At 39.9% G+C, this 27,595-nt stretch overlaps 1 protein-coding gene across 2 annotated transcripts in view; it reads right to left on the bottom strand.

Annotated features, from left to right (window-relative positions):
* Window positions 1-341: 341 nt before the first annotated feature.
* Window positions 342-27,595, bottom strand: part of CERS3 (ceramide synthase 3) — a 169,978-nt gene continuing 142,724 nt past the window's right edge. For both annotated transcript variants that reach the window (XM_070775012.1, XM_070775011.1), the window contains exon 11: window positions 342-2,834. In XM_070775012.1, the coding sequence (XP_070631113.1) occupies window positions 2,673-2,834 (162 nt within the window). In that variant the 3' untranslated portion in view covers window positions 342-2,672. The remainder of the gene's footprint in view (window positions 2,835-27,595) is intronic.

The following is a 27,595-nucleotide window of genomic DNA, read 5'->3' as shown; positions in this document are numbered from 1 at the left end:
AGAAAACACCTTTAGGGCCATGCTCTTCAGCATTTCCTCAGGGCCACACATCACAGGGCTCAGGCTAGTCTCCAGTCCACAAGTTGGTGTCTGTCTGCACTGCGCACAGCTGAGAGGCTCGCCCTCGTCAGGCCTGGTCTGTGTGTCTCCTTGTCTGCTGTCTGTATCCCAAGGCCAGTGGCCCTCAGGTCCTAACTTGGCTCTGGTCTCCTCACTGTTCCTCCTGATTCCCCGCAGGGTATTTCTAGAAGACTGATAAGTCTTTGTTTCCACCACTCAATAAGACCAGAAATAATCTCTAGGAAGCCAAGCTGAATCTACTCAATCACCACACACACACAGGACTCTGTCTTTGTTTTATTGTAAATCATTACCATTCCAATAATACTGATGGCATGGTGGACTACATTTTTATAAAGCCATTTGGTGTATAGTATGAGCTTTTGTTTGCTGTAAAAAATAGAGGTCAGCCTTAAAATTAACCACAAAAGCCCTAAAAGATGTTACAAAACATGAATCTCTACCTCTTCAGAGGTAGTTTGGTGCTTCCAGCTCTCCATAGGCAGTTGGAGTTCGCTTATCAAATTTTACTTTCGATGTTCAAATAAGAAAAAAAAGAACTGGAGGATAAGGAAACAACTAAACACTTTTTTACTTCAAGCAAGAAGATATATGGTACAGAGACTGAAATAAATCAAGGAAAATGTTTCTGTTAACTGGAAAATAAAAGTAATATCTTAGTGTGACCTTTCACCAAAAAAAAATTATTATAATAATTCAAGAGCTATGCTTGAACAGCTGTAACTGGAGGCATTTTAGATTTATAATATACATTTACATATAATGTTATTGTACTCATAAAAACAGATATTATACAGAGAAACCCGACACATTTTTTCTGTTGTTCTAACAATTCCTCAAAAAGAAATTTTGTTGGGAAAGAATTCTGAAGGTTAAAAAAATTTTTTTACTTAAAAAAAAAAAAAACAAACTGCCAACACCTTTACCATATACAGCCTCTTTTGTGCTGCAGGGGCTGCGGCCCCCATGGGTGGAGCCTGTGTGGGCTTTACTAGTCCCTGTGGTCTCAGCTTCCACTTACTTAGCTTGGTAATACAGACCCTTAGCAAAACAGGATGAAGATGCAAAATGTGACCAAAAAATATGAGAGACTGGGTGGGGAGAAGTTGCATATTCTGCTCAGCTCTTCCCCTGTAAGGTTCTGCTTCTCCTCAGTCAGCAACCTGAGAATGCCTGAGGTGCCTGCATGCGAGCCTTAGGAGAAGCACCCCTGTGGGGGCTGAGAGGTGGCTACTGACCTACCAACCCCTACCTGTCCTTCCAAAGAGGTAGGTGGCCTAGGAGGTGATGCTGACTTGGGGGCATTCTCCAGACTTTCTCTTATTCTGTGTTACTGCTTTGCACTCTGTTTGGCTTGGATTGCAGAGATTTATTGTGAAGCATCTCCTTCTGTTTCCAAGATCTCCTTCGCTCAGGAGCTCAGGTGCATGCTGCACTCCAGATGCTGGGCTTCTTGAGTAATGGTGACTCGGGGAGCAGCCTGACCTGGGTCCAGTGCCCTGGTGGACCCCATGGCCTGCTGGGTAGCTCTGCTGGCTGAGGGGGTGGCTCAGGACGCAACAGGGACACATCCCTCTCGGAGAGGAAACGAGAAACCAGCAAAATACAAGGAGTGGGGCCCAAACTCCCTTCTCTTGGCCATGGAGCCTGAGGGACGAGAACCTGGGGGATGTGAAAATTACCTTTGGGGAGCTAACAAAGAGTCACCAGATTAAGTGGAAACAGCTTTCTGGGTACTTGCATTTCTAGGTGTCTCCAGACACATTTAAAAGGAATTTTTCAAGACTATGCCTTTTGTTCAGGCCCATTCAGTGTCAAGTTTCACCACGCTGCTCTCCCAAATAGGGCTGGGATCACAGTGAAAGGAGGGCCAGGGCTGGGGTCAGAGTGGAGAGAGGGTCAGGGCTGGGGTCACGGTGGAGAGAGGGTCTGGTAATAGGAACACCACAGCCTACAGTATGCACTCTCATGCCTATTATTATCTCATTTGATCCTTACTCCATCCCTGTGAGGGGAAAGGGCACGTCTGGTTCTTCCGACTGGAGAGACGCAGCACACAGCATGGAAGGCTTAAATACTTTCCACGGCAGAAGGGAGCTTGTGAGCCCTGAAGCCTGGCCCCTTAGTTTGGTCCTGCCACCACTCTTCCTTTGCTATCTCTAGCTCACTTTTGGGAAGTGAGTCATTTCTGTGGCCAAACACACCTGGAAAAGGTGGGTTGCCTTAGCACTTCTCAAATCATCATGAACACAGGCAAGGTGGGAAGGGGAAGGCCCACAACCAAGTTGGCTCCAAGTGTCTCAAATGCATGAATGGGCACAATTAGAACTAGAAGGGTTCTCTGGAGAAATCTATGAAGCCTGAGTCCTAACTCCAGTAAAATCCACTGGTATGCTTATATTCAACATTTTAACACAAAAACAACATTCTGTTAAATATATCTTAGGAGGGGGGAAGGTGGTAATAACGAAAGAAGGGCAAAATCTGTGGTCCCTCTGGGTCCTGAGGCCACAGCAGTGGAGGAGGGAGCACGTCCCCCTCCCAGCAGCCCTCGCGGTGCGCTGTGCACTGGGAGCTACGTGGCCTTCAAGCTAATAGCCATGCTGACCATTGGGGATGAGGTGCCTGTTGGCTCCAAGGCTGTTCTTCAAACGGTCTGTCTCTTTGCCTTCCCTGGCTTCTTTCTTCTTCTCTTCCTCCTCTTCTTCCTCTTCATACTCATCCTCACTGTCACTTCTCACATCCCGGATGCTCTGGACAAAGAAAACAACGGGCTGTGAGAGACAGCTTTCCAGAAAGACTCTTAGGTGAATAAGCAAACAAATGGGCCCAGTTCAGAGGTATGACTCCCTTCAGAGAAAACACATATTCATTCACACAACCAAACATTCACCAAGACAGAACATATCAGGAATCATAAAACAAACCTTAACAAACTTAATTGAAATTATGAAAAGTATCTTCATGTCCTAATGGAATTAAGCTAGAAATCGTTATCAAAAAATAGTAGGAAAATTTCAAAACACTTGGAAATTAAACAACACCTTATAAATAAATCAAGGGATCAAAACAGTAAGTCTCAAGGAATACTAGAAAATACTTTTAATTAAAATAAAAATACAACACATTAAACTTGTTCATCTAGTTAAAATAGTGCTTAAAAGGAAATGTATACCTTACAAATGCTTATATTAGAAAAGAAGAAAAGGCTCTATTGATATGAGCTTCCAACTTAAGAAACTAGGGGAAAAAAGAAATGAAAAATAAGCCCAAAGTGAGCAAAAGGGAGGAAATAACAGGGATGAGAAATCAATGAAATTGAAAACAGAGGTTACCTGAGTAGTCTTGAAACTATGAAAAAGAATTAAATATGTAGTTTAAAATCTTCTGAAAAAGAGTATCATCAGGAACAGATGGTTTCACTGGCAAATTCCATGAAACATATAAAGGAGAAAAAACACCAACTCTCTTCCAGAAAAAAAGAAGAGGGAACACATCCCAAATTACTTTATGAGGCCAGATTACCCTGATACCAAAACCAGACAAAGACAGTATAAGAAAATACAACTACATACTGATATCTTTAATGAACACAGACTTTAAAATCCTCAACAAAATGTTCCAAATCACAACTAGCAATGTATAAAAAATAGTACACCATGAGGTTTGTCCCAGTAATGCAAAGCTGGTTCAATATTTGGAAATCAGTGAATGTAACCCATCATATTAATAATATAAAGAAGGGAAAATGATTACATTAATTGATGCAGAAAAATCATATGACAAAATTCAACACCCATTCATGATTTAAAAAAAAAAACAACTTTGAAAACTCTGCAAAGAAGGACTACTTGATGGTGAATGACTGAATGCTTTCCCTCTAAGACTAGGAACAAGTCTGGATGTCCACTTTCACCATTCCTATTCACACTGCATTGGAAATTCTAGCCAATGAAATAAGGCAGGAAAAAGAAACAAAAGTCATACAAATTGGGAAGAAAGAAATAAAAATATCTTTATCTGCAGAAGACATATTTTTTTTAACGTTTTACTTTTTTGCTCATGCCATGTGGCATGTGGGATCTTAGTTCCCCAACCAGGGATCGAACTTCGACCCCCTGCTTTGAAAGTGTGGAGTCTTAACTGCTGGACTGCCAAGGAAATCCCCAGATGACATAATTATTTATATAGAAAATATAAAGAATCAACCCCAAAATTCCTAGAATTAATATATGAGTTTAAAAGGTCAACATACACAATCTGTCTCTCTGTGTGTCTCTGTATCTTTATGTCTCTGTTCTCTTACTCTCACACACACAATCTTGACTTCTAAACACTAATGTAAATTTAAGTAAGTTAAGTCGCTCAGTTGTGTTCAACTTTTTTGCGATCCCATGAACTGTAGCCTGCCAGGCTCCTCCAACTGTGGGATTTTCCAGGCAAGAATACTGGAGTGGGCTGCCATTTCCTTCTCATGTAATAAGCTGAAAATGTCCTCAAAAATATTATGTCTTAATTCCTGTAATCTGTGACAGCTAATTTACATGGTGAAGTTTTTTGCACATGTGATTAAATTAAGGATTTTTAGATGAGAGATGATCATGGCTTCATAAGAGGGGCAGAGGGGATCTGACATAGAGGAAAGGAATATGAAGACAGGGATAGAAACTGCAGTGATGTAGCCATAAGCCAAGGAGTGCTGGCAGCCACCAGCAGTTAGAAGAGCCAAAGAACTGATTTCCTTCATGTGTGAACACACACCTGCCACACAGTTTTGATTTCTACTCAAAACTGATCATAGACTTCTGACCTCCAGAACTTCAGAAAGTAAAGTTTTGTTGTTTTAAGCCACCAAGTTTGTGGTAGTTTGTTACACCAGCCATAGTAAACCAACATGACTAGAAATTTCCAACTAAAACAGAAAGTTAAAAATGAGGAACATTTACAATAGTTTTATAAAACAAAACACTTAGGTACAAGTATAACAAAGCATGTATAGGATCTTCATGTAAAACTCTGATAAAAGAAATCAAAGATCTAAATAACTAAAGAGACATACTATGCTCATGACTTGGAGTTTTAATACAGTAAATATGTTAATTATCCCCAAATTTATGTATAGATTCCACATAATACCAATTAAAATCTTTCTTATAGATAAGCTGATTCTAAAATTTATATGGAGATGCAAAGGAACTAGAATAGAGACAGCAACAATGAAAAAGAAGAATAAAATTGGAAAACTTGAATTACCCAATTTTAAGACTTGACTATAAAGTTACAGTAATAAAGACTGGATGGTATTAGCAAAGGGGTAAACACATAGATCAATGAAACAGAAAAGAGAATCTAGAAATAGACTCACACAAATACGGCCAATTGAGTTTTGACAAAGGTACAAAAACAATTCAATGGAGAAAGGGTAGTCTTTTCAACAACTGATGCTGAAGCAATTAGAAATCCTTAGGCAGAAAGTAAATTTTAACCTTATACAAATGTTAACATAAAATGAATCATAGATCTAAATATAAAAAATAAAACTACAAAACTTTCAGAAGAAAACCTACAACCTAGGGTTGAGTAATGAGTTCTTTGACATGATACAAAAAGCATATTCCATTAAAAAAATGATAAACTGTACTACATCAAAATTAAAACTTTTGCTTTGTAAAAGAAACAGTTTAGAGAATAAAAATACAAGTTGCAAACTGGGAGATATTTGCAAATCCCATATTCAACTTGTAGGATAATAAAACATTCTCATAACAATGTGAAAAAAAATTTTAATGGGAAAATATATAAAAATAGACACTCTATGAGGATAAAGGCTGTCCACGTGAAAAGATGTTCAACATCATGAGCCATTAGGAAAATGCAAATTAAAATCATGATTAAAAATTTAATTTAAATTAAAATTAGAATTTTATTCTAAAATTAGAATTAAACTTAAAAATTCTGAGAATACCAAGTGCTGACAAGGATGCAGAGTGACTGGAAGGAACTCTTATACATTGCTGATGGAAATGCAAATTGGTATAGACACTTTGTCTCAGCATTCCTACCCCTGAGGATCTATCCTAGAGACAGATACAATATTAATGTTCACACAAAAGCAAATGTTTACAAAAACTCTATTCATAATTGCCAAAAATTGAAAGCAATCCAAATGTTCTTCAACAAGTAAATTAGTAAGCAGTTGTACATCCATAGAGACAAACTTCTGATATTTATAAGACACTGGATGAATCTCAAAGGCTTTAAGTCAAAAGTTTGTTTCCAAAGGTTACCTACCAAAAGACATACTAATGTACTTTTCATGACATTCTTTAAAAGACTAAACTGTTGGGATGGTGAACAGGAAAGTGCTGCCAAGAGCTGGGGTGGAGGGAGGAGCTACTGGAGTGACAGAATTATTCTATATCCAGATTATAGCAATGGCTACACAAATCTACACTTGTGTTGGAATTCATAGAACTGTACAACAGTACAAAAATATTTTACTGATAAGTTTAAAAATAAAACAAAAGCATTTCTTGTTATAAAGCAAACATGATGGTTTTCCCCAGTAAACATCTGCTAAGTAAAGTATTACTCATGTGGGCATTTTGGTTGTCAGGATATTTTTGCTTTGAGGGATAGGATGTTTCCTGTTTTCTTTATGCAGGAATGTCCTTCCAAGACAGTTCCTAATAAAGAGTTATATGTTTTTCCTTGGCTTCACAGTATTCTGAAAGGAATTTTGCCAGGAAAACTCCTAGAGGAATAAAATTGTTCCCAAGGAAGGCAGATGGAATTGTCACAGATCAGACTTCACTACAAAAGATAAAAGATGGTGTGAACTATTAAAACAATACCAAGAACTCAAGTTCTGTGCAAGGCCAGCGTTGGACATGATCTCTGACTCTCTAAGCTGGTTCACAAATGTATCTATTAACCCTAACCTAGAGCAGAAAAAAAAAACATGGAAGGTGAGACTGTTTCCTCACACATCATTTTTCAAAATGACATCTATAACCATAAGGGTTTTCCCTTTTGTGACCTGAAGACTAAAACTGAATACCTCTGGAGCTTCTTGGGGTATGTGTAACCAAACACTTCTTTGTGCAGACAAAGGCCTAAACAACACCAACAACAATGTACACATTCTGCTGTCTTAATCACAGAAATACAACTCCATAGGCCCTTTTCTATACGTTCTGCTCTTTTCTACAACACAGAAAGTGTCTCAAAATAAACAAAGCTCACTGTAAACCCTGAGGAATAAACTTGGCATCACATCAGTTAAGATGCAACAGAGAGGGCGAGGGCGGGATGATATGGGAGAATGGCACTGAAACATGTAAAATATCGTATGTGAAACGAGTCGCTAGTCCAGGTTTGATGCATGATACAGGGTGCTCGGGGCTGGTGCACTGGGATGACCCAGAGGGTCATGGGGAGGGAGGTGTGAGGGGGGTTCAGGATGGGGAACACATGTACACTCATGGTGGATTCAAGTCAATCTACGGCAAAACCAATACAATATTGTAAAGTAAAATAAATAAATTAATTAAAAATAAATAAATAGATAAAAATAAAAATTAGGGGGGGGGGGGAAACCGATGCAACAGAGAAAGGCAACCTTTCCACAACTGGCTGGGAGCCAGGATCAGAGTGCTGCCCCCTGCAGACAGAGTCCTTCAGGGGAGAGCCATGCTTGGTTGATGTTTGCTTTCATGGACAATGCCCCTTGGCTCTCCTTCTCATTATTTAAATGATTTTTGTAGGGAACAAGGGGAAATCTGAATCAGAACAAAGAAACTAATTTCTCCCTGAAAGTGAAAGTATGAACTGTTAGTCGCTCGGTTCTGTCTGACTCTTTGTAACCCCCTCCACTCCCCGTCATGGACTGTAGCCCACCAGCTCCTCTGTCCCTTGGATTCTCCAGGCAAGAACAGTGGAGTGGGTTACTATTCCTTTATCCAGGAGATCTTCCTGACTCAGGGTCTCCTGCACTGCAGGCAGATTCTTTACCGTCTGAGTCACCGCTGATTCCGCCCCTAATTTCTTCTTAGAAAGGCATACTAGCATCTTTCCACTCCATTAAAAGGTATTTATGTATCTACTTACGGCTGTGTTGGGTCTTCTTGCTGCACTCGGGCTTTCTCTAGCTGCAGAGAGCAGAGGCTGCGCTCTAGCTGTGCTGCACAGGCTTCTCACTGCAGTGGCTTCACTTGTGGAGCACGGGCTCCAGGCGCACAGGCTCCAGTAGCTGCGGCACGCAGGCGTAGTAGCTGGGGCTCTCAGTCTCCAGAGCTCGGGCTCAGTAGTTGTGGCACATGCACTTGGTTGCTCTGCGGCGTGTGGGACCAGGGATTGAACCTGTGTTCCCTGCACTGGCAGGTGTATTCTTAACCACTGGACCACCAGGGAAGTCCACTTCCACCCCTTTCTCAGGACTTGAGTAGCTGCTCTGGCTGAGAGATAAATTCACCCTGGAGGATGCTCACCACAGCCTGAAGCCACGTCCTACATTCAGCACCCTCACCTCCAAGAAGAGGGCCTGGACCATATAGGGACTTTGGAAATGTATGACATCCTCACAGTCAGAAAGATTGACTTTCTGAGCACTGTTGACTTTTAGTGAGCATTGGCTCGGGATACCATACATCTAACAATGTGCATGACACCCAAATGTCCTCCCAGACCTGCCTTGGTAATTATCCAGGCCTGGAACCGAACTCCATTTTACATTCAGGCACAGGAATTCTTGCATGGTTAATATATTCTCAATTCTTCAGGAATGCAACTACATACATAAATCAAAGGAAGACTATACTTCATTTTGTTCAGAACTTTACAATTTCAGAAAGCCATGTCACGGGTGGCAACTCTACCAGTGGCATTTAAGACTGCACCATCTGAATTTGCAGCTGCCCCACTCACGGCGAGTCTCCACATAAGCAACACAGCACCTGTCAACATGGCACATTCTCTAGTGCTCTCAGGTGCACGTTACACATGAAACGCATATTTTATTTCATCTTATTTCTTTTTTATTACAGTTGGGGCACTATATTGCTTTTTTGAAATTATGCTTTTGGGTGAGTGCTATTACTAGGAATTTAAATTCAGGCTAGTGAAGGGAGTGTGGGTCCAGTAGAATGGAGAACCGCTGCCCTTGGTGGTGAAGCTCAGAAAGGATTTCCTGTTACTAAGAGTTGTTAGATGCATGATGAATGGTTGCACGTTATACAAACTTTAATAGTGTAAACTGGAAATTGAATGTAATGTAAATTGGAAATAAATATTAATAAAACCTCATATTATATTCAATTTCATCTTGTATATGCTACCTGTAATACGACAACAATGGCATCCTTAAAGGGTTATTTTTTTCCACTGCCTTGAAAATCCTCTGTTCTCTGCCTGCTCATCCTTCCCTCCTGCCTAATCACTGGAATCACTGATCTTTTTATTTTGCCATAGTTTTGTCTTTTCCAGAATGCCTTGTTGTTAGAATAATACAGTATTTAGCTTTTAAAATTAGCTTCTTTCACTTAGTAACAAACATTACTAAATAAAAAGAAACAAGCTATTAAGTTTTTTCACAGTTAATAGCTCATTTCTTTTTACTGCTGAAGACTATTCCATTGTCTGGATGCACATACCACAGTTATGCATCTACTCATGTATTGGAGGACATCTTGGTTGCTTCCAAGTGTTGGTAATTATAAATGAAAGTGCTATAGACACCCACACTATAAATGTGAATGTGCCAGGCACCAAACTAAGCAGTTAGCATGAACAATACCATTTCCTCCTCACAGCAATCCTAGGATATAGCACCCTTCTCTTTACTTTCATAGGGAGGAAAATGAGGCTTAGAGGGCTTGAGTAACTTTTTCAAGGTCACACAATCATGAGAGGCATATAGGATGAAAACCCTGATCTAAAGTTAGACACTTTGAACCACAGTGCTCTACAAACCCCTGCTGGAATACTTGGAGAGACAGGGCATCCAGGGGGTCAGACAGACACTGACATACCTTATTCTATTCTATTTCATTTAAAAATGATACAAAACTGATTTGGCAACCTATTAATGATCTTCAACCCCCAGTTTAAAAAACCTTGACTAAGATGTGCTAGAAAAAAATGATGCTTTTCTAAATCAGCTGAAATCCGGAAAGTTTAAGATATAAACTACAATCTATATTCTGCAAAGTACCTTCTCAAAAGGTAAATCTTTTCCAGAAATTACAATACTTAATAAAAATAAAAAATAAGTCAAGCAAGCTCTAAGGGAACAAGGAATCTACTAATAAATACTTGTTAAAAGTCAAGCCACAGTGTTTTCTGGAACTCTACCTGTCTGCCTTGATGAGATGACAAGACTGCTTGTACCAGCAGCAGTGAGTCTTCTCTTGCAATCAGCCAGCTTCTTTTCTTGTATTGCCCTTCTCTTTGCTTGCTCTCTGCACACCAGTACCCCTTACTTCCCTATTTCTTAGTTGTTCCTGAGCTTGTAGAACTGGTCTCATGTAACTCGTTGGCCCTAACCCATCCCATAAATCATTAAGGACCAGAGAAAATCCATACAAAAAGAAGGATCCAAAAATATCCAAGGATCTTCTTTGAAGAGTAAAGGGTGAATCTGGGCTTCAGCAAGCAAAGGACTGTAGTCACTGGGTGCACAACTCTTACATGTGCCAAGCATGTTGCAGCACACACGCTCCTTATTACCTGCTGCCAGCTGCCCTTGTTGAAGGGTTAGCTGTGTCATTACAGACATCACATTACTATTCTGATAACATTAGATAACTTTATGGAATTAGCAAAGATATCTAATACTTAACTGGTTGTTTTCCAGAAATGATGTGGGTCCTCTAGAATACATACTAACAATGTTATTCATTCCACAATTGGAACTTCATGAGTATAATTTCTGCAAGGTCTTTTAAAAGTACCTCCTTCCTCTTCTCAGCAACTCCCTTCAGTTATACAAAGTGATGGTGAAAATGAAGAACAAGTTACTTGTATAAAAGAGAACTTGTTACTGGTCTTAATAAGGGCTTTGGAACCCTCACATCACCAGTGGCACAAGTACTGGCAAATATCATTAGCCTGGCACTCCAAAAGGGCAGAGAAGACTTGCATTCAGAAGATGGTGTTGAAGTCACAGTCACTGTGAAGGAAGGCGTGCAATCAGTCTGTCTGAGAGCATCCCATACCCTGAGAGAAACAGCAACTCTGCAGCTGGGACTGAAATATTCTCCCCTAGATTAAAGGCAATTGAAACCAACTTTCCCCTTTGAAAGGCATGTTCTAGGAGCAGGGGCACAGAGCTTAACTGAAGCATGTTCAAAGACTCATTCACCCAAGCATGGGAGAATCCTAAAGCAATGGACACACTTCCAACTTCTCCTAGTTATCCTTTTTCTTTGGGAGTGGGGCTCATGAAAAAATGCTTGAACCTGTAACATGACACAGTAATTTGCTCTGGCTGGTGTCAAATGTCTCAGACACAGGGTACAGGACCAAGACCATGTCTCAGCTTCCTCAGTCCTGAGTTGGAGTCAGCAGTATTGAAAACATACCCTATAGCTGGCTTATTCATGGCTCCCAATTTTTTGCAACTGGTCTGTATACATAGAGTCCCTCTTCTTGATCTTCAGAACCAGGCTTAAAGGTTTCTTGCTTTGTAAACTGTCCCAACTCACCAGTATAAAATATATTCTATTTTCCACAGATGGTGTTTATTTTCATTACATTTGCTGCTATCTATATATCTAATTTCCTTAAGAAATTATTTCACTTTTCTTAAGGCTTATAGGCTTTTAAAAATTAACTTCTAAGACAAAAAGTAAGTTTTAGGGATAGGTAGATTCTGGAGAACATCTGGTCAGTCACATTTATTTTCCAGAAGAGATTAAAGCTACAGTAGTTGATCCCAGACAGCTCAGTGACTCGGTTTAGTGGAGAAGAACTCAAATTATAAAATGTGGCTCTTGATAAAAGTGCATGGATTTCTTTAATATTCTCTATATTACCTGAAAATAAATTTAAAAGACTGTGTGGTAATCATCAAGTTGTGATGTAGAAAATGATTTGATATCATAAACATACTTTGCTTTGGGGATTAAAACCATTAAATTAAGCATATTTTCTATACATTCTGCATCCTTTCAACACAATTTTAAATTCAATAGCCTGAAAGTTCCACAACTCTAGTTCAGCAAAAATATACAAAACCATTTTGAAAAAAATCTTCAGGATTTAAGTAAGCAACATTTAGGAAATAACCATGAAAAGACAGAGGGTTAAGTATACAGCCCAGAAAATGAATACTAAAATCTAAATGTTAAAGTTTGTTTCAAACGTTAGCATCAAATAAAGAATTCATATGCACCATTAAGAGAAAAAATTCAACATGACAGAAAAGCAGATAAAAGATATAAACAGATGACTCACAGAAGAGACGGCTATAGACAACTATACAAAATGCTCAAGCTTAGTAATAAGAAAAATGCTAATTAAAATAAGACAAAAATCTCATGTTCATCAAACTGGTAACTATTGAAATGTCTGATGGCGAGGATGTGGGGCAAGAGAGACTCTCGAAGATGGCAGAGGAGTCAGTGGACGTGGAGTACATCTCTCTCCACAGATACACCAGGAATACACTTTCAGACACAGAAGCACGCGCAGAACACCAGCTTAGAGCAGACAGGAGTAACTGACCAGTGGAAAAGAATATATAGAACCATGCAAAACTAGGTAGGACAAAGGAACTGGGGGAAAAACAGGAGTATTAGGAGGACTGGTGGAAAAGGAAATGGCAACCCACTCCATTATTCTTGCCTGGAGAATTCCACGGACAGAGGAGCCTGGTGGCTAATTTCCATGGCATCACAAAGAGTCAGACATGACTGAGCATGTACACACACACACACACACTCACACACACGGTAGAATTGGACCAGCCCTCGGTGGGTGGGGGAACTGAAGCAGGGGTCTGATCCCCACATCGGGGCAACTGTCTGAGTCAGAGGAGAAACATTTAAGGCTGAGAGTGAAACAGCTGATCTATGGCAGTGCAAACTGAATGAGAATCAGACAGTTCTTGCTGCAGCCATACATATGCCGGGCAGGAACGTGGGTCTCCTGGAAGGGACAGCGACTGGAGTTTAGGGATTGTGGAACAATCCCAGGGCGAGGGCTGCCGTTGACTGTGGAGAGACGGACTGAGGGGATATGAGGGAGGAGATTGTGAGGGGAAATGCCTGTGGAGGAAAGCCAGGCAGCCACAGAAGCAAGAGGATACTGCTCAGTCACGCGTAGGGGGTGGAGCCATCACCATAGCCTCTCTCCCCCCACAGGCCAGTAACAGCAGCTGAACAATAGAGAGGCTGGCCCATCAAACTATGGAGGCACTGAACTACAGAGTAGGACCCCAGTCAGGGGGGCCCTCTATGTTCCTGACACACTGAACAACAGAGAAGGACCCTAGACAAGGGAGCCCTCTAAGTGCCTGAAGGGGCAGAGGTATGGAGAAAGACTGGCCAAAGAGGCCTTCTGATCGCCAGCTACAAAAGGCTCAAAAAAGACTCTGATAGGGCCATGACTCCTGTCGCGGAGGCAGTCAGAGTCCCTGCACACTTGGTGCTGCCAGGGTCCCTGCAAGTCAAACAGCTGTGCCACCTTCATGCTCAATCTTCAATGAGGCAGAGCAGCCACAGGCAAAAAATGTCTTGCGTCTATGCGTGCAGGGTCGCTTCAGTTGTGTCAACTCTTTGCGACCCTGTAGACTGTGGCCTGCCAGGCTTCTCTGTCAGGGAGGAGGGTTCTACAGGCAAGCATACTGGAGCATATTGGCCAAAACTGGTTGCCATACCCTTCTAGATCACTATATTTCCTGCTGCCCTAGCCGCCAACCCCGCTGAGTACCTGGTGCTGCCAGGACCCCTGCGACCTAAGCAACTGCACCACCTCCATACCTGGTGGCAAACCCAAGTCCTCCAGGGCAGCCTCAGGAGCTAACCCCAGTGGACGACCCACAGGTAGAGGTGGAAATAAAACTACAATTGAAACCCAGGGACAGTGTGGCTAAGGAAGAAGACCCAAATCCCTCCCACCAGCTGTACAAGCTACAGATTAAATCCACACAATCAACTAGGCAGACTCTGTGTCTATGGAATATGTAAAAGATCATTGAGAGCTCCTACAAAAGAAAACGCACTAGTTCTGATAGCTGTGGACCGTGGAGGCAAGAACACACAGGAGTAGGACAAGATTGGAATCTGAGCTGCCCTACAACAAATCCAGAGATCAGCATAGTGTTGGAGGGCATCCTAGGGAGGTGAGGTGGACTGTGATTCCCAGTGAGGGAAAGAACTCTAACAGCAGTGACTCAAGAAAAACATTTATTATTCTTATGTTTTGAATTGTTCTGTAGAATCTTTTGGAATTTTTTTCTTTTTTTCCCCCTCTGCTGTAGTTGTTGATTTTATTGGCACTATGAAATCCAATTAAGCTTTTTCTTTTTTCTCAGTCACATTTTTTATTGTTGTTATAAACCTCTGCCTCTGCATTGGGCTTTTGCAGTTCTGTGGAGTTTTCCTTTTTCTTTTTTTCTCTTTTTTACTTTTAATTTTTTAAACCTATTATTACTTTGTGTACATTTATTCCTTTGTTTGCTTTTCCTACTGTTCTTTTCCCCTTGCAGTTAATCTTAAACATATATAAATCTTCTTTATCTACCTCTATTTAACTTTGCATCTCTATTTTTCCTCTTTCCTTTCTTTCCTTTCCACTCAACATATTTGTTAGTTTTATTTTCATTGCTTTATCCCCAATTGGCACCTTGCTTTAGTTTTGTTTTCCAGTTTGTACTTTAGTTAGTTTTGTTCTGGTAGATATGACTTTTGGTTTCCTATGTTCACTGGGTCAATTTGCTTACGTGTGTATATGTATATGTGTGTATTCAGTCACACTTGTTATTGTTATAAAACTCTACTCTACACTGGGCTTTTGCAGTTCTGCAGAGTTTCCCTTTTTTTCTTTCTTCCATTTTTTTCTTTTCTCTTTTTTATAATTTTCATTTTTTAAAACCTATTATTATTTTTTCTACATTTATTCCTTTGTTTGCCTTTCCTACTGTTCTTTTCCCCTTGCTGTTAATCTTTAATGTATAAAAATCTTCTTCATCTACCTCGATTTAACTTTGCATATCTATTTTTTATTTCTTTGTTTTCCTCTCAACATATTTGTTAGTTTTGTTTTCAGGGCTTTATTCCCCACTTGGCACCTTGCTTTAATTTTGTTTTCCAGTTTGTGCTTTAATCTGTTTTGTTCTTAACTGGTAAATATAATTTTTTATTTCCTTTGTTCACTGGTTCAATCTATGTACTTTATTTTTGTTGGACTGTTTTGACTTTGCTCATGGGTATATATGTATATGTGTATATTCCGTTATTTTAATTATTATTTTCCTGATTTTGTAACTGTCATTTGTCTGGGGATCATCTTTTGTTTCTCATTTTTGGATATTTGTTTTAATCTCACTTAATGCCATAACAAACCATTTGTGGAATCTTCGTTCCTGACCAGAGATCAAGCCCTGAGCCTTTGGAGTGGGGGCACTGACTCCAAGACCCAAGACTACCAGACAACTAACCCTAGGGGGTATCAAATAGTGAGAACTCACACAAAGGAAACCACTTGAATACAAGACCCAGCATCACCCAACTACCAGTAGCACCCTGTGCAGGACGCCTCATCTAAACAACAAACAAAACAAAAATATAAACTCAATCATCAGCAGACAGGATTACCACCTCACTCAGCCTTGCCCATCAGAGGAAAAACAAACAAACAAACAAGTCAGCACAAATCTCACCCTATACAAAGCTTACACAAACCACTGGACCAATCTAAGAAGGGCAGAAACCAAAAGGAAGAAAGAATTCAACCTCCTTCAAGGAAAAAAATTCAACTTTCCTTGCAGGCTGGGAAAAGGAGACCTCAAGCACAATAAGTTAAAAAAAAAAAATGAAAAGACAGAGAAATACTACACAAATGAAGGAACAAACTAGAAACACAGAAGTCCAAATAAATGAAGCAGAAATAGGCAAACTGTCTGAAAAAGAATTCAGAATAATGACAGTAAAGATGATCAAAAACCTTGAAAACAAAATGGAGAAAATGCAAGAAACAATTAACAAAGACCTAGAAGAATTAAAGAATAAATATACAGAGACAAACTACAGAATTACTGAAATAAAAAATATTCCAGAAGGAATCAATAGCAGAACATCTGAAGCAGAAGAACAAATAGTGAGTTGGAAGATAAAATGGTAGAAATAACTTCTGAAGAGCAGAATAAAGTAAAAAGTATTAAAAGAACTAAGGAGAGTCTGAGAGACCTCTGGGACAATATCAAATATACCAACATTCAAATTATAGGGGTCCCAGGAGAAGACGAGAAAAAGAAAGGGTATGCGAAAATTTTTGAAGAGATTATAGTTGAAAATTTCCACAACATGGAAAAGGAAATAGTCAATCAAGTTCAAGAGGCACAAAGAGTCCCATACAGGAGAAACCCGAGGAGAAACATGTTAAGACATATACTCATCAAACTAACAAAGACTAAACACGAAGAAAGAATATTAAAAAGCAGCAAGGGAGAAGCAACAAGTAACATACAAGGGAAACCCCATATGCTTAACAGCTGATCTTTCAGTAGGAACTCTGAAGGCTAGAAGGGAATGGCAGAATATATTTAAAGTACTGAAAGGGAAAAATCTACAACCAAGATTACTGTACCTGGCAAGGATCTCATTCAAAATTGATAGAGAAATAAAAAGCTTTCCAAACAAGCAAAAGTTAAGAGAATTCAGTGCCACCAAACAGTTTTATGACAAATGTTAAAGGGACTTATATGGTCAAGAAATACAAGAAAAGAAAAAAGATCTACAAAATCAACTCCAAACAATTAAGAAATGGCAATAGGAACATATACATCAATAATTACTTTAAATATAAATGGATTAAATGCTCCAATCAAAAGACATAGACTGACTGAATGGATACAAAAACAAGACCCATATATATGCGGTCTACAAGAAACCCAATTTAGACCTAAAGATACATATAGACTGAAAGTGAGAGAGTGGAAAAATATATTCCATGCAAATGGGAAGCAAAAGAAAGCTGCAGTAGCTATCGTCATATCAGATGGAATAGAGCTTAAAGAAGATTACAAGAGATAAGGAAGGACACTACATAATGATCAAGGGATCAATCCAAGAGGAAGACAAAACTATTGTGAATATCTATGCACCCAACATAGGAGCACCTCAATACATAAGACAAACACTAACAGACATAAAAGGAGAAATTGACAGTAACACAGTGATAGTAGGAGACTTTAACACCCCACTCACACCAATGGACAGATCATCAAAACAGAAAATTAATAAGGAAACACAAGTCTTAAATGATACATAAGATGAGATGGATCTCATTGATATCTTCAGGACATTCCATCCAAATGCAGAAGAATACAACTTCTTCTCAAGTACACATTCTCCAGGATAGACCACATCTTGGGACACAAATCAAACTTCAGTAAATTTACGAAAACTGAAATCATTTCAAGCATCTTGTCTGACCACAACACTGTGAGATTAGATTATCAATTACAAGAAAAAAAAAAACTGTAAAAAACACAAACACATGGAGATTAAACAACATTTCTAAATGACCAACAGATTACTAAAGAAATCAAAAGGGAAATGAAAAAAATTCTAGAAGCAAATGATAATGAAAACACAACAACTCAAAACCTATGGGATGCAGCAAAAGCAGTCCTAAGAGGGAAGTTTATAGCAATACAATCCTACCTCAAGAAACAAGAAAAACATCAAATAGACAACCTAACTTTACATCTAAAACAACTGGAAAAAGAAGAACAAAAAAAAAAAAAAAAAAAAAATTAGTAGAAGGAAAGAAATCATAAAGATCCAAGCAGAAATGAATGAAAAAGAAATGAAAGAAACAATAGTTAAGATTAATAAAACTAAAAGCTGGTTCTTTGAGAAGATAAACAAAACTGACAAACCTTTAGCCAGACTCATCAAGAAAAAAAGAGAAAAGAATCAAATCAACAAAATTAGAAATGAAAAAGGAGAGGATACCATAGACAATGCAGAAATACAAAGGATTATAAGAGACTATTATGAACAACTATATGGCAATAAAATAGATAACCTGGAAGAAATGGACAGATTCTTAGAGAAGTTCAATCTTTCAAGACTGAACCAGGAAGAAATAGAAGTTATGAAAAATCCAATTACAAGCACTGAAACTAAAGCTGTGATCAAAAATCTCCCAAAAACAAAAGCCCAGGACCAGATGGCTTAACAGGAGAATTCTATCAAACATTTAGAGAAGAGCAAATGCCTATCCTTCTAAAACTCTTTCAAAAAATTTCAGAGGAAGGAACACTTCATTTCTGGGAGGCCACCATCACCCTGATACCAAAACCAGACAAAGACAACACACAAAAAAAGAAAATTACAGGCCAATATCACTGATGAACATGGATGCAAAAATCCTCAACAAAATTTTAGCAAACAGAATTCAGCAACACATCAAAAGCTCATACACCATGATCAACTTGGGTTTATTCCAGGGACACAAGGATTCTTCAATATATGCAAATCAGTCAATGTGATACACCATATTAACAAATTGAAAGATAAAACCATATGATAATCTCAACAGATGCAGAAAAAGCCTTTGATAAAATTCAGCACCCATTTATGATTAAAACTCTTCAAAAAATGGGCATAGAAAAAACATACCTTGACATAGTAAAGGCCATTTATGATAAGCCTACAGCAAACATTATTCTCAATGGTGAAAAACTGAAAGCATTCCCCTTAAGATCAGTAACAAGACAAAGGTGTCCACTTTCACCACTATTATTCAACATAGTTCTGGAAGTCCTAGCTACAGCAAGCAGAGAAGAATAAGAAATAAAAGGGATCCAGATTGGAAAAGAAGAAGTAAAGCTCTTGATATTTGCAGATGACATGATATTGTACATAGAAAACCCTAAAGATAGTGTCAGAAAATTACTAGAGCTAATCAGTGAATTTAGCAAAGTCACAGGATACAAAATCAATACACAGAAATCACTTGCATTTCTATATACTAACAATGAAAAATCAGAAAGAGGAATCAAGGAGTCAATCCCATTCATGATTGCAACAAAAAGAATTAAATATCTAGGAATAAACCTACCTAAGAAGACAAAAGAACTGTATAGAAAAAATTATAAGACACAAATGAAAGAAATCAAAGATGACATAAACAGGTGGAGAGATATTCCATGTTCCTTGATAAGAAGAATCAATAGTGTAAAAATGACTCTACTACCAAACACAATCTACAGATTCAATATGACCCCTATCAAACTACCAATGGGATTTTTCACAGAAGTAGAACAAAAAACTTCACAGTTTATATGGAAACACAAAACACCCCAAAAAGCCAAAGCAGTCTTGAGAAACAAGAATGGAGCTGGAGGAATCTACCTTCCTGACTTCAGATTATATTACAAAGCTACAGTCATCAAGAGAGTATGGTACTGGCACAAAAACAGAAATACAGAACAATGGAACAAGACAGAAAGTCCAGAAATAAACCCATGCACCTATGGGTACCTTATTTTTGACAAAGGAGGCAAGAATATACAATGAGGCAAAGACAGCCTCTTCAATAAATGGTACAGGGAAAACTGGACAGCTACATATAAAAGAATGAAACTACAACACTTCCTAACACCATACACCACTTCCTAATACCATATAGACCATTCAGTTCATTTCAGTTCAGTCACTCAGTAAAGTCCCACTTTTTGTGACCACATGAATCGCAGCACGCCAGGCCTCCCTGTCCATCACCATCTCCCGGAGTTCACTCAGACTCACATCCATCGAGTCAGTGATGCCATCCAGCCATCTCATCCTATGTTATTCCCTTTTCCTCCTGCCCCCAATCCCTCCCAGCATCAGAGTCTTTTCGAATGAGTCAACTCTTCACATGAGGTGGCCAAAGTACTGGATTTTCAGCTTTAGCATCATTCCTTCCAAAGAAATCCCAGGGCTGATCTCCTTCAGAATGGACTGGTTGGATCTCCTTGCAGTCCAAGGGACTCTCAAGAGTCTGCTCCAACACCACAGTTCAAAGGCATCAATTCTTCAGCGCTCAGCTTTCTTCACAGTCCAACTCTCACATCCATACATGACCACTGGAAAAATCTTAGCCTTGACTAGATGGACCTTTGTTGGCAAAGTCATGTCTCTGCTTTTTAATATGCGGTCTACGTTGGTCATAACTTTTCTTCCAAGGAGTAAGCGTCTTTTAATTTCATGGCTGCAGTCACCGTCTACAGTGATTTTGGAGCCCAAGAAAATAAAGTCTGACACTGTTTCCACTGTTTCCCCGTCTATTTTCCATGAAGCGATGGGACCAGATGCCATGATCTTTGTTTTCTGAATGTTGAGCTTTAAGCCAACTTTTTCACTCTCCTCTTTCACTTTCAACAAGAGGCTTTTTAGTTCCTCTTCACTTTCTGCCATAAGGGTGGTGTCATCTGCATATCTGAGGTTATTGATATTTCTCCCGGCAATCTTGATTCCAGCTTGTGCTTCTTCCAGCCCAGCATTTCTCATGATGTACTCTGCATATAAGTTAAATAAGCAGGGTGATAATATACAGCCTTGACATACTCCTTTTCCTATTTGGAACCAGTCTGTTGTTCCATGTCCAGTTCTAATTGTTGCTTCCTGACCTGCATATAGATTTCTCAAGAGGCAGGTCAGGTGGTCTGGTATTCCCATCTCTTTAAGAATTTTCCACAGTTTTGTTGTGATCCACACAGTCAAAGGCTTTGGCATAGTCAATGAAGGAGAAATAGATGTTTTTCTGGAACTCTCTTGCTTTTTCCATGATCCAGCGGATGTTGGCAATTTGATTTATGGTTCCTCTGCCTTTTCTGAATCCAGCTTGAACATCTGGAACTTCACAGTTCACGTACTGCTGAAGCTTGGCTTGGAGAATTTTGAGCATTACTTTACTAGTGTGTGAGATGAGTGCAATTGTGCAGTAGTTTGAGCATTCTTTGGCATTGCCTTTCTTTGGGATTGGAATGAAAATTGACCTTTTCCAGTCCTGTGGCCACTGCTGAGTTTTCCAAATTTGCTGGCATATCTTGAGTGCAGCACTTTCACAGCATCATCTTCCAGGATTTGAAATAGCTCAACTGGAATTCCATCACCACCACTAGCTTTGTTCATAGTGATGCTTTCTAAGGCCCACTTGACTTCACATTCCAGGATGTCTGGCTCTAGGTGAGTGATCACACCATCGTGATTATATTGGTCATGAAGATCTTTTTTGTACAGTTCTGTGTATTCTTGCCACCTCTTCTTAATATCTTCTGCTTCTGTTAGGTCCATACCATTTCTGTCCTTTATTGAGCTCATCTTTGCATGAAATGTTCCCTTGGTATCTCTGTTTTTCTTGAAGAGATCTCTAGTCTTTCCCATTGTGTTGTTTTCCTCTATTTCTTTGCACTGATCGCTGAGGAAGGCTTTCTTATCTCTTCTTGCTATTCTTTGGAACTCTGAATTCACATGCTTATATCTTTCCTTTTTCTCCTTTGCTGTTTGCTTATCTTCTTTCACAGCTATTTGTAAGGCCTCCCCAGACAGCCATTTTTCTTTTTTGCATTTCTTTTCCATGAGGATGGTCTTGATCCCTGTCTCCTATACAATGTCACAAACCTCATTCCATAGTTCATCAGGCACTCTATCTATCAGATCTAGTCCCCTAAATCTATCTCACTTCCACTGTATAATCATAAGGGATTTGATTTAGGTCATACCTGAATGGTCTAGTGGTTTTCCCTACTTTTTTCAATTTAAGTTTGAATTTTTCAATAAGCAGCTCATGATCTGAGTCACAGTCTGCTCCTGGTCTTACTTTTGCTGACTGTATAGAGCTTCTCCATCTTTGGCTGCAAAGAATATAATCAATCTGATTTCGGTGTTGACCATCTGGTGATGTCCATGTGTAGTCTTTCTTATGTTGTTGGAAGAGGGTGTTTGCTATGACCAGTGCGTTCTCTTGCAGGTATGACCTAAATCAAATCCCTTATGATTGTACAGTGGAAGTGAGAAATAGATTCAAGGGATTAGATCTGATAGACAGAGTGCCTGAAGAAGTATGGATGGAGGTTCGTGACATTGTATAGGAGGCAGGGATCAAGACTATCCCTAAGGAAAAGAAATGCAAAAAGGCAAATGGTTGTCTGAAGAGTCCTTACAAATAGCTGAGAAAAGAAGAGAAGCAAAAGGCAAAGGAGAAAAACAAAGATATACCCATTTGAATGCAGAGTTCCAAAGAATAGCAAGGAGAGATAAAAAAAGCCTTCCTCAGCGATCAATGCAAAGAAATAGAGGAGAACAATAGAATGGGAAAGACTAGAGATTTCTTCAAGAAAATTAGAGATACCAAGGGAACATTTCATGCAAAGATGGGCTTGATAAAGGAGAGAAATGGTATGGACCTCACAGAAGCAGAAGATATTAAGAAGAGGTGGCAAGAATACACAGAACTGTATAAAAAAGATCTTCATGACCAACATAATCACGATGGTGTAATCACTCACCTTGAGGCAGACATCCTAGAATGTGAAGTCAAGTGGGCCTTAGAAAGCATCACTACAAACAAAGCTAGTGGAGGTGAAGGAAATCCAGTGGAGCTATTTCAAATCCTGGAAGATGATGCTGTGAAAGTGCTGCACTCAAGATATGCCAGCAAATTTGGAAAACTCAGCAGTGGCCACAGGACTGGAAAAGGTCAATTTTCATTCCAATCCCAAAGAAAGGCAATTCTAAAGAATGCTCAAACTACCACACAATCCCATGCATCTCACACACCAGTAAATTAATGCCCCAAATTCTTCAAGTCAGGCTTCAACAGTACATGAACCATGAACTTCCAGATGTTCAAGCTGGATTTAGAAAAAACAGAGGAACCATAAATCAAATTGCCAACATCTGCTGGATCACTGAAAAAGCAAGAGAGTTCCAGAAAAAAAGATATATTTCTGCTTTATTATGCCAAAGCCGTTGACTGTGTGGACAACAAGCAACCCTGAAAAATTCTTAAAGAGATGGGAATACCAGACCACCTGATCTGCCTCTTGAGATATCTGAATGCAGGTCTGGAAGCAACAGTTAGAACTGGACATAGAACAACAGACTGATTCCAAATAGGGAAAGGAATACGTCAAGGCTGCATACTGTCACCTGCTTATTTAACTTGTACGCAGAGTACATCATGAGAAACGCTGGGCTGGAGGAAGCACAAGCCGGAATCAAGGTTGCTGGGAGAAATATCAATAACCTCAGATATGCAGATGATACCAGCCTTATGGCAGAAAGTGAAGAAGACCTAAAGAGCCTCTTGATGAAAGTGAATGAGGATCATGGAAAAGCTGGCTTAAAATTCATCGTTCAGAAAACGAAGATCATGGCATCTGGTCCCATCACTTCATGGCAAATAGATGGGGAAACAATGGGAACAGTGGCAGACTTTATTTTGGGGGGCTCTAAAATCACTGTAGATGGTGACTGCAGTCATGAAATTAAAAGACGCTTGCTCCTCTTAAGAAAAGTTATGACTAACCTAGACAGCATATTAAAAAGCAGAGACATTACTTTGCCAACAAAGCTCCATCTAGTCAAAGCCCTGGTTTTCCAGTAATCATGTATGGATGTGAGAGTTGGACTATAAAGAAAGCTGGCACCAAAAAATTAATGCTTTTGAACTGTGGTGTCGAATAAGACTCTTGAGAGTCCCTTGGACTGCAAGGAGATCCAACCAGTCCATCCTAAAGGAAATCAGTCATGAATATTCACTGGAAGGACTGATGCTGAAGCTGAAAACTCCAATACTTTGGCCACCTGATCCGAAGAGCTGACTCATTGGAAAAGACCCTGATGCTAGCAAAGATTGAAGGCAGGAGGAGAAGGGGATGACAAAGGATAAATTGGTTGGATGGCATCACCAATTTTATGGACATGAGTTTGAGGAAACTCTGGGAATTGGTGATGGACAGCGAGGCCTGGTGTGCCACAGTCCATGGGGTTTCAAAGAGTTGGACATGACTGAGTGACTGAACTGAACTGAACACCATACACAAAGATTAACTCAAAATGGATTAAAGACCTAAACGTAAGATCAGAAACTATAAAACTCTTAGAGGAAAACATAGGCAGAACAGTTGATGACATAAATCAAAGCAAGATTATCTATGACCCATCTCCTAAAGTAATGGAAATAAAAATAAAACTAACAATTGGGACCTGATTAAATCTAAAAGCTTTTGCACAGCAAAGGAAATTATAAGGAAGGTGAAAAGACAACCCTCAGAATGGGAGAAAATAATCGCAAATGAAACAACAGACAAAGGATTAATTTCCAAAATATACAAGCAGCTCATACAGCTCAATACCAGAAAAGAAACAAGCCAATCAAAAAGTGGGAAAAAGACCTAAACAGACATTTCTCCAAAGAAGACATACAGACGGCTAATAAACACATGAAAAGATGCTTAACATTGCTCATTATTAAAGAAAAGCAAATCAAAACTACAATGAGATATCACCTCATACCAGTCAGAATGGCCATCATCAAAAAGTCTACAAACAATAAATGTTGGAGAGGGTGTGGAGAAAAGGGAATGCTCTTCCAGTGTTGGTGGGAATGTAAATTGATACAGCCACTAAGGAAGATGGTATGGAGAATCCTTATAAAACTAGGAATAAAACCACCATATGACCCAGCAATCCCACTCCTAGGCATATACCCTGAGGAAACCAAAATTGAAATAGACACATGTATCACATTGCTCATTGCAGCACTATTTACAATAGCTAGAACACGAAAGCAACCTAGATGTCCATCGACAGATGAATGGATGAACAAGTTGTGGTACATACACACAATGGAATATTACTCAGCCATAAAAAGGAATGCATTTGAGTCCATTCTAATGAAGTGGATGAATCTAGAACCTATTATACAGAGTGAAGTAAGTCAGAAAGAGAAAGATAAACACCATATTCTAATGCGTATGTACGGAATCTAGAAAAATGGTACTGAAGAATTTACTTAGAGGGCAACAATGGAGAAACAGACATAGAAAATAGACTTATGGACATGGGGAAAGGGGAGGAGAGCGTGAGATGTATGGAAAGAGTACCATAAATCTCTTTGTAACATATGGAAACACATTACCGTATGTAAAATAGACTGCCAATGGAAATGTGTTGTACGGCTCAGGAATCTCAACCAGGGGCTCTGTATCAACCTAGAAAGGTGGGATGGGAAGGGAGATGGGAGGGAGGTTCCAAGGGAGGGGATCTATGTATACCTTGGCTGATTCATGTGATGTTTGACAGAAAACAACAAAATTCTGTTAAGCAATTATCCTTCAATAAAAAAAAATAAATAAAAAAGAGAGAGACTGTCATACAGTTAGTTTGGCAAATTGTGTGGCAGCATCTGGTAAACTTGACTCAGGTACTCTACTTATAGAGAAACTCCCACACATTTCACCAGGAGACAGATGGAAGAATGTTAACAGGAGGATATGCAGACTTTAGATTATTCCATGATGGATTCTGTACAGGAGGGAAACGCACTGACCCACTGTAACACTGGCTTCTCTGGTAGCTCAGTTGGTAAAGAATTTGCCTGCAATGCAAGAGATCTGTTTGATTCCTGAGTTGGGAAGATCTGCTGGAGAAGGGATAGGCTACCCACTCCTGTATTCTGGCCTGGAAAATACCTGCACAGTCCACGGAGTCACAAAGAGTCAGTCACAACTGAGTGGTTTTCACTTTCACAGTAACATTTGTCAGTATGAATCATGTTATAATGAGTGAAGAAAAAAGTTGTACACTATATAAACTAAATCATACCATATATGTAAAGTTTAACAACAAAAAAAGCAATAGTTTAATTTTGGCTATATCCAAACATAACAAGCATTTAAAAGCATAGGTGGAAGGACATCAGCTTCCATGGCTCCCTCTGCAGAGGAAGAAGGGAGAGAGGAGGGGGTGAAATACACTGGGTTGTGCCATCTTCCTCCTCTAGATTTTCTGAGGTGATGCCATCCAGCACTCAGCAAGCACCCAGTGTATATTTGGTGAGTGAGTGAATGAACGAATCTAGTCCCACAAGATGAGAATCTTAAATACCATCTGAATGCAGGTAATCCCAAATTTGTATCCCAGCATGGACCTCCTTTCAGGCTTCAGGCCATTTCCTCTCAGCTGCCTGAGGCCTTGTAATATTCTAGGCTCCATTTACACTACCTTTCTTTTATTTTTTTTGGCTGAACCACATGGGATTTCAGTTACCTAACCAGGCATTAAACCCATGCCCCCTGCAGTGGAAAGGTGGAATCTGAACCCCTGGACCGCCAGGGAAGTCCCTTCACCACCTTTTTTCTCTGCCTTTCATGTTTCAGCACATGGCACTCCCATCCAAACAGCTGCTCCAGGCAAAACTGCCAGGTCATCCTCAGTCCAGGCCTTTATGGGAGACCTTGTTTCCCTGCTTATCACATGTGAGGGGCTCTTTGACACAGATCCCCGAGCTCCTGTCTTAGTGGTTTACAAGTTACATCTAATCTCTGTGGCCACATCCAGATGCTGAGCTCAACTGTTCTGTTGGCAGGTCCCGGCCTAGGGCTTCAGAATTGGAGGGCAGAGCAGTCAGCCAAGCTGGGCGGTGCAGCTGACCCTCTGAGATGCAGCTGCACAGGTCTGGGTCCTGAAAGACCCCTGCTGACCCACAGTGTTCTGTAGTGCTACCTCGCAAGACTTGTGATGGCCACTGCAGATACCTCCCGCTGGACAGTGCTGCTTCAGATTCCTGAATAAGGAAAACTTTAAAATATCTAGCCTGCCTTTCTCTATGGATAGAGAAATATAATTTACTTTTAGATAACTCCCACCCACCAGCCAAATTTCAAAAGGAAATACATAAGTGGCTCATAGCTGAGCAATCATAGTGTAGTGGGGTTTTTCTATCAATACACGGCAGCCCACCAGGCTCCGCCGTCCCTGGGATTCTCCAGGCAAGAACACTGGAGTGGGTTGCCATTTCCTCCTCCAATGCATGAAAGTGAAAAGTGAAAGTGAAGTCGCTCAGTCGTGTCCGACTCTTAGCGACCCCATGGACTGCAGCCTACCAGGCTCCTCCGTCCACGGGATTTTCCAGGCAAGAGTACTGGAGTGGGGTGCCATTGCCTTCTCCATCAATACACGTGTTTTCCAACTGATGTTCCAGGAAAGGGTTAGAAGATATGCTGAGATACTGACCCGCTCGGGCCTTGGGGCAACCAGCAAAGCCCCAGGCTCCTCCTGCTTTGATAGTCCTG

This window comes from Bos indicus, chromosome 21, assembly GCF_029378745.1.
Source record: "Bos indicus isolate NIAB-ARS_2022 breed Sahiwal x Tharparkar chromosome 21, NIAB-ARS_B.indTharparkar_mat_pri_1.0, whole genome shotgun sequence".
NCBI classification, from domain to species: Eukaryota; Metazoa; Chordata; class Mammalia; order Artiodactyla; family Bovidae; genus Bos; species Bos indicus.
Note: the sequence above shows the minus strand (reverse complement) of the source record. Positions and strands in the feature narration are given on the sequence as shown.